Source organism: Xiphophorus couchianus, chromosome 4 (genome assembly GCF_001444195.1).
Source record: "Xiphophorus couchianus chromosome 4, X_couchianus-1.0, whole genome shotgun sequence".
NCBI classification, from domain to species: Eukaryota; Metazoa; Chordata; class Actinopteri; order Cyprinodontiformes; family Poeciliidae; genus Xiphophorus; species Xiphophorus couchianus.
The window spans coordinates 18,282,622-18,290,837 of record NC_040231.1 but is presented as its reverse complement, the minus strand read 5'-3'; the positions used below and the strand labels follow the sequence as shown (position 1 = coordinate 18,290,837).

The window sequence follows — 8,216 nt, the reverse complement described above, 5'->3', positions numbered from 1 at the left end:
GGCAGGGTAGGAGGTCATTGAATTTTTTATGAGGGCACAGAGCAAAGTAATGAAACAAGAAATAGAAAAGGCATTTATCTCATTGTTTAATGAATTAAGTGAGCCAAAGAGTCACTTGTAGCTCCAGAGCTGGAAGCTGCAGACCCCTGATCCAGCAAATGAAAACTGTGATTTCATGTTAGTACAACTTAAGCTAAAAGTTCAACATGTTACATTTTAATTAATTGTTGAAGTAAAACTGTGAAGGTAAAAATGTAATTAGTCCTAGGGGACCAATTAGTTACAATCTCCAGAGCATATCATCATAAAAAGTTGACTTAATATGATCTCTTCAGTACAGGGGCCATAATAGAGATGTAGACAGAGATGTAGACCATGGGCAGCATGGAAGGGCCAATGGTAAAAAATAATTCTGATTTTAATGTAGATGGGCACCTGGGAGCAACCAGCTTCAGTGACAAAGATGTGAATTAAGCACAAGGAGAACTAACTTTCTGGAGGAACATGTCAGAGTTAAGTATTTTCTTAATATGCCAATTAAAGTCAAAATTCTGAGATTAAAGTTTGAATAAATTTTTTAAATAGCCACAGAGCAATAACTAACATTGACTTACACTTAAAATAAGGATCTTTGAGGGTTTTTTTTAAAACATATTTGCACAAATAGGTTATATATATAATATATTTTTAAAAACAACCAGATCATATAACCAACAAAACAAAGTAAAAGAAAAGAACTTTTTAAACTATTTATAAAATGTCATAATTTCATTTTTTATAAAATACACACACACATACCCACATGTTGACGTCATCGACATGGGTGAAGACTGCAGCAGCTTTTGAGTCTGGTAAGGCAGTTAAAGAGGTCTCAAAAGAAAGTGAGATCAGTCGTTTCCCTGTAAGCCTACGGGAAATAGTCTATAAGTAGAGGGCATTTAAAACAACCACCAACATGCTCAGATCTTGCTATCCAAGAAAGTTTTCCCTGAAAGCAGACCACAAGATATTAAAAGAAGTCTCCAAAAACCCTAAAACAACATCACAGGACCTACAGCAGGTTCCTCTGACTATTGAAATGAAAGTGCATACCTGTGCAATCTGAAACAGACTGCTCGAGTTAACTTTCGTTTGAGGTGTAAGAGGAGAGAAAATCTTTGTTCTCTAAACAAAACATGAAGATCAGACTAAAGTTTCATAAAAATAAACACAGACCAGGATTTCAGGACTAATTATCTTTGTCTGAAACCAGATCATTTGGACACCAGAACAGAGGAAAATATGTAAAGCATTTCAGGAGAAAACCGCCCACAAAACATGGAAGCAGAAGTACCACAGTTTGGGATTGTTTGTTGCATCAGGACCTTGTCTTCTCATTATCACAGAATCCACAGAGAAGTGGATAAGGAAACAAGCAAAAATGTATGTTCATTTAAAACAAACATTTTAAATTAACCACAAAAAAAAAAAAAACAGCAAACAAACAAACAAAAAAAGCTTTAGAGAATTGTAAAAAAAGTACAGGGAGTTGCACAAGACAGTAGATAACAAGGTTGGAGTGCGTCAGTGCTCCAAGAGTGACGTACAGATATATTATGAAGTATATGTCGGGTTTTATTATTGACTTTTTTATGAGATATAGACATTATTGCCAATAGCTTCAATTTCCTATTGACAATTCTAACACAAGAATATAATACCAATGTTTTTACTCTGATGTTTACAGATATGGCATTATGTGGTAAATACAGAAGTTTGTCTAAAATTCCTCGATACATTTAAAACTTTAAAGTGAAGATATATCCAGTGCTTATATTGAAAATTGTGGGGCAGATACCTTGAACAGATGGAAAATATATGAAATGTTGTATTTTTAATCTACAAATTGCAGCCAATTTACTTAAAAGAAAGTTGCTAAAAGTTTATTTCAATAAAAGCATTAGTGCTGGAAATATTGACTTCATGACAATATGTAATTCTTTATAACAGTGCTGTAAATTAACACTTCTCCACTCTGTTCCTGATGAATCCAGCTATTAGTAAATAAAGTGCGCCCTCTATCTGCATCGAGGAGGATGTTTTTTTAATCGAATTAGGCGATATACTTTTTTTTTTATTTGAACTTTCAAAGAATTTAATTTTCAAAAAAAATTGTAACCTTATAAAGTGAACTTGAATAATAGTGCTTCATAATTTCTGATGAACATTCAAAGTTTTTTCATTGGATTTGGCTGCAGATGGGAGATCTGTATATGAATTCACATAATTGAACTGTACTATAACACATATCTAACACACTTTGTCTTGCTGGTATAACATATAGACCGTGTGTGGCTTTTGCCCACCACCTAGTTGTACAAGAAAATACCACAGGAGAACAGTTTTCATTTTTATTATACAGATCTACTTTGTGGTACAGTATACAAAAAGCATATAAAAAAACCATACATTGCATGTTCAAAGGAAGTGCACAAAATTAGAAACAGACTTTTTTTTCTGAAAGGCTCAACACCAGTTAGCTCAAAATTTTAGTTAAAAAAAAAAAAAAGGTTGTGTAATAAATAAATATAAATTACATACGAATCATAGAGAAAAAGGTCAGGTCATTCGTTAAGGCACATCTTACATCCCAAAATGTACCTTGCAAACACATGGCAACTTCCTAAAGATATAAAACAGCTTATTTTCCAGCTTACAAAGGAAGCAGCTTACCTCTTTTCAATAAGAATCATAATTTTTCAGCATTTCACTACCCTGCCGCAGAATACAGTTTATATATATTAAGCAACTTTACAGAGCAGTGCCTGTCAATTACTTTAAGTCGAGTTTGGTTACAAAAATTCAAAAGAGAGAAAAAAAAACAGCAACCGTTGTCACTGTAGTTCTGAGACAGTATACACCATGGCAATAACTGTGCAATATAAGCAATATTTTTAACATGGCATACATACATTTTGAGACATTGACTGGTGACGACAATGTGACATTATTGCTGAAATAATAGAGCCAATTTGGTTAAAAAAAAAAAAAAAAGAGGGCCAATCATCTAAAAGAGACTAAAAGCCCCAGAGCAATTCTCACATTCAAAATGTCTGCATAGTTTGAACTTTAGACAATTGCTTCTTTTGATGAACATGTTCCTCTAAGCACAAAGATGTAGAGTAAGCACTGGTCTCCAGCATGTTCAGTTTGACAGCAGAAAACAGATGTTCACAGCTCACTGATTCTGCAGGTGAGTTTCTCCGATTCCTGCAGTTTACACCTACTTCTGCACATAGCACAAGTCAATACAATGCAAGCCTTTCGAGAAACATACCTGAGGAAATAATGAGTTATCAAGCTGTCTTTTAGCATAAGAAAAAAGAAAAAGAAAGAAATACATGCCTTCAGCACCTTTCAGATGTAGTGGTTTGCTGTTTCATGTAATTTTTTTTTTTTTTTTGGAAAACTCACGAGCCAAAAATGCTGTATTTACAAAATTCATTGAAAAAACAATTTGCTTTACAACATGCAATGTAATTTCATTGGAGGCTGTACAAAAGAAATAAATAAAAACTGTCAATGCAACAAGCAGAGGGACATACTGCAAGCATGGTCTAATGTGCACAAACTGCTGAGCAAATTAAAACTGAGTGTTTCAAACTGGTGGCTAAAGCTGTTTATGTCCAACGTGTCTAATCTGTACACATTTAAAGAAATTACATTTATACAGAACAGATTTGCTAATGATCCTTGTGTGTTATCAAAAGCAAGTTGTGCACTAGAAGAAACAAATAAAGCTAAAAGATGACGGAACATTGCAGCAAAAATGTTGAAGGTTCCCTTCAACCCACGACGCTGGTATTGGAAATAGCTGGTGTCTTTCATACACACAATTACAGTATTACAAGTTATAAAAAATAAAGCAGTCCTGATATGAAATAAAAACAGAAATTATTTACAAAAATTGATCATTCAGTACAAAAATAACCAAACGCAATCTAGGACCAAAAATGTAACTCAACAAAATTTAATCCTTATCCTATAAATAACACTAATGCCCAAAAGTTTTTTATTTTATTTTATTTTTTCTTTTAAAACAAAGAGCTCAACTCTATACAAAAGATTAAAAAAATACCCATATAAAAATGATTATTACAAGGACGAACATTAACTGATCTAACGGGGAATGAAAATGAGGTCTGCCACTGGAGACAAATCCAGGTGGATGCCATGGATAGCCCCATAAAGGAAAAAGGGAGACTGACAAAAACCATTCACCAGGTTTCTTTCAAATCTTCTGGGAGCTGTGGTTGGAGTGTGGGCACCTGCGTGGGCGTCAGTGTCTTCTGTTTTTTTGAGCTGCAGCAAGGCTTGAAAAGTCGGGGATCGATAATCACTTCTCCAAACCGACCTTTGTAGACAATTCCACAGCACACCTTTTGCCTAAAAGAAAGAAAGAAAGAAAGAAAAATTATATATATAAATTATTTATATAAATTACATATATATATATATATATATATATATATATATATATATATATATATATATATATAAGAGACTAATCAGAGTAAAATAAGAAAACATGCAATAAAAATTGTGATATTTTTGTTTCGTGATGGAGCCATGAAGATATCTTACCTCTTCCAGTAAGAACGATCCAGGAAGGAGAAGATGGAAGGAGATGAGCGTCTTTGTTTGGACTCGATGTCGGAACCGTCATCTGACTGGTTGCTGTAACTGGGAGATTGGGCAGGAGACATGCTGGACGTTGTGCTGTGAGCATCTGAGTCTGCTTAAAAAAATGAAACAGAAATAAACTTGAAAGAAATTTACATTTACCTTCACTGCAATAATCAGGACTTGGGGCAGTATTTACTTGCCTTGTCACTATTTTATTCATTATATTGAAAGAATGATTGCAGGCGATTTATTCTGCAAAGGGTACAAATACCAAAGGTGTGCACACCAAAGCTGAATTTTGAATCCTATATAAATATGAAGCTGATGCAAAACAAGCCAGATGCCACTTGTTTATGAAGTGTGAACTAGAAAATAGAAAACTAGACACATTTCATGCTTTATTTAAATTAGCCACTAGGTGCTGCTAGAGATTATTAAACAAAGGCATTTAGTTTATATGGAGATGAAAACTAAAAAATCAAAAGCAGAATGAAAATGCAGTGATTTTAGGAATTGTTATTTTTTACAATATACTTGTATTGGACATTAAATCACAACTACTGATTATTTAACTAGGAATACAAAATGTTTTAAGCAAGTAGCTTAAACTACAAAACAAAGAAGACAATACACAAGTGTCAAAAGAGCATTAGTGCGAATTAAAAAAAATATGCATGGATTTCAAATATTTTTGCTAAATTACTTATAACTTTCAAAAATGGAAGACAACATGTTTCTTAATATTGAACTACTTACTTTGCCTCTTAAACTTATGAAGCTTCTTTAGTTTGCTCTTCTTCTTCCCATCACTGTTCTTGATCTTCTTGGGTTTTGTCACCTTAAAACCTGGGCCAGCTCTAGCATCAACCACCTGAGGAAAAGCAATTAAAAACACACAACAAAGTTAACTTGTGCTTGAAAACATGACCCAGTATACCTCTGTGTGCTGAACTGGAGGCACTACTTACATGATTCCAGTTCTTCTTGGAGCCATGAGGCAGCTTCTTCCATCTCTTCACCAGCAGAACACACGCATTACAAATGTCTCCAACACGATCTTCTGAGAGTCTAAAATTAATGCAACACGAAAAGGGTAATTAGATCTGAAACCTCTGTAAGCAACTATTACTGACGTATAAATGTATGATATTATGGAATAAGAGGTTGTACCCAAAGCACATCCTGAAGGTCTCTTCATATCTGCTGCTGTCCGTGAAGCGTGAACTAGAGGACTTGGTCTTACAGATGCAACAGCCGTCATTACTCCGGTAGATTTTTGACTTGTGAAAGCCAAACATCCTGAATTTGTTGGTCGGTGCAAGTCAAGGAAAGAAAACTCCTGCAAATGTAAGAAAACACGACCCGTAATAGTCTCGGTGCTTGCTGGTTTATGAGCAGCATAGATGTCTGCACACAGTTGTGCTTTCTGCTATTAAAAGGGGGCGGTCCGTATACGCACACACATAAGACAGAAATATTGAAACCCTTTTAAACCTTTAATAGCAAATCTTGCGAACACACAGATTTAAAGTGTCAGGTTGTAAAATTAAAACCTCAAAAACACCAAAAGCAGCATAACGGTACTTGGAAAAAAAACCCACTTTGTTTCACGATCTTACGTTGTTTAAAGCCAAACAACACCAAACTAGCACAAGGCAAACAACAGAAACACGAATCTAATGTTATGAAGGGATTTTACTACATCAAAACTAAACTTTAGATCGAGTTAAGTGAACCGATTTGTTTGAAATTTTATCCTAAACACAACAGTCTGGGACGTTACACCCACAATAACACGAGTACCGCTTTATCCGTAAAATGAGCGGTAATGTTGAACGACAAATGTGGACGACAAAAGAGAAGAAGCTGGTCTTCATATGTAACTTCAATGCATGTTTCTGCTACGGGACTTTTTTTAAGCGGCGGATCTGTCTGAAGTGGATGCCCCAAACAAAAAGCGGGCAGCTGCACTTTCTGAAACCAAAGACAAAAAGCTACCGCAATTTTTAAACAACTACATTTGGACACACTTAATACAAGGGTTTAACTCTATGGTTAGAAACACAAAGTTAAGGCAGACACCGTCTTCCCCTTCAGATTAAAACTTTTCGTCTGCGAGTGCGCCAAATATGGCTCATTGTTGTTAGCCGTTAGCATGAATGCTAGCCGACGAGGCCACGCTCTCGTTCACTTCCACGTTATCCCATTGTCGACATGGTAAGTCTTTACACGTTTAACCCAAAACTACAACGAACGCACACGTCAGGACACCAGAACCTTACAATATGGCCGCAAGTCCCACATATAACAAGTGTGTAAAAGTCAAAATCGTATAAACCTTGTACAAAGAAAATAACAGTGTACTTACTGAACAAAAACTTTGAATCTTCGCCGTCCTCTTTTCACGTACTGCGCATGCTCTTACTACTGCTGCATACAGCTGGTCATTAAAATGTGTTTTACATAAAAAGCTGGAATGAAAAGGCGAGCGGACAATGACCATATAAGGAGTGCAGCCGTTGGGTTTGAACCTGGGCTCGACCAATCTCGTACTCTTCAGACAACATGAATGATGGGAGGCGTAGTGAATGAGGAAGAAAACACGGCTACGTCAGTGGTGAAGGGCCTCTTTTTGAACTCATAGTCCCATAAACCACCTGGCCCGAGGCTTCAAAGAAAAACAGCTCCCTGACATGGCGCGAACGACTTTGTTTACGTTTTCACAGCTGAGAAAGCGCATTCAACAGAGAATATAACTGATCATTAATGGCTTGGCGTGGGATATGAAACCATAATATTATAACTTTAAAGATACAAGTACTGGTTAGCTATTGTAAAACACAGATTTAGCAGTATTTTGGGCACGTGTAAGCCATTTCAAGCAAATACGGGAACTCAAAACAGCCAGAGATTGGGCAAATGTAAAATTTTGAACAGAACAAGCACCCAACCAAATAATGATTATATATTACTGAAGCGTAACAAACCCATAACCATACGTAACAGTGCTTAGGAAGTTTAAACAAGTCATTTTTATATAACAAACTATGTTCCCTATTGAAAAAAAAGTAAACTGTTAAAGTAGTCATATGTTGAGTTTAAAAAAAAAATCAAAAACAATTTAAAAGAACTAACAGTCCTTAGTATCGTCTAAATAACTTTTGGATGATACAATTATAAATGTAGATTTACAAATTAAGGCAAACCTTTTTAAAAGCCCGGGGTCCCTCAATTTACTCTGAAATCTGTACATGGACACTGCCATAAACCAGGTGAACAAATGGACTGTAAATAATATTCTGCCTTTATGTCAGTTCCCCTTGATAAAATGTCACAAATATATATTCTCCTTTAAAACATTTAGCTTTCATTCTTTTTCCACAAGACAATATACTTGAATCCTTAAATGAAATTATAAATACATGTTCATGTAATCTAGAGCTTGAGGACAAATTTGGCATGTGCTTGCCTCCTAAATAAATTTCTGATACATACTCAAAAACAAAAATCTAGTTATTTGACATTCTCTTAGACCAAAACGTAAAGGTTAA

General features: G+C 35.1%; 1 protein-coding gene across 2 annotated transcripts; it reads right to left on the bottom strand.

The window, feature by feature from the left end:
• Nucleotides 1-2,376: 2,376 nt before the first annotated feature.
• Nucleotides 2,377-7,210, bottom strand: sinhcafl (SIN3-HDAC complex associated factor, like). 2 transcript variants are annotated; one of them, XM_028015897.1, is made up of 6 exons: nt 7,034-7,210; nt 5,836-6,004; nt 5,634-5,733; nt 5,422-5,536; nt 4,624-4,777; nt 2,377-4,425 (listed from the first exon to the last, which is right to left on the bottom strand). In XM_028015897.1, the coding sequence occupies exons 2-6, from the start codon at nt 5,961-5,963 to the stop codon at nt 4,257-4,259; spliced, it is 666 nt and encodes a 221-aa protein (XP_027871698.1). In that variant the 5' UTR covers nt 5,964-6,004; nt 7,034-7,210; the 3' UTR covers nt 2,377-4,256. The 2 variants fall into 2 exon arrangements, with proteins under 2 accessions (XP_027871698.1, XP_027871699.1); XM_028015898.1 differs by having other exon boundaries at nt 4,624-4,774.
• Between the last annotated feature and the right edge of the window lie 1,006 nt (nt 7,211-8,216).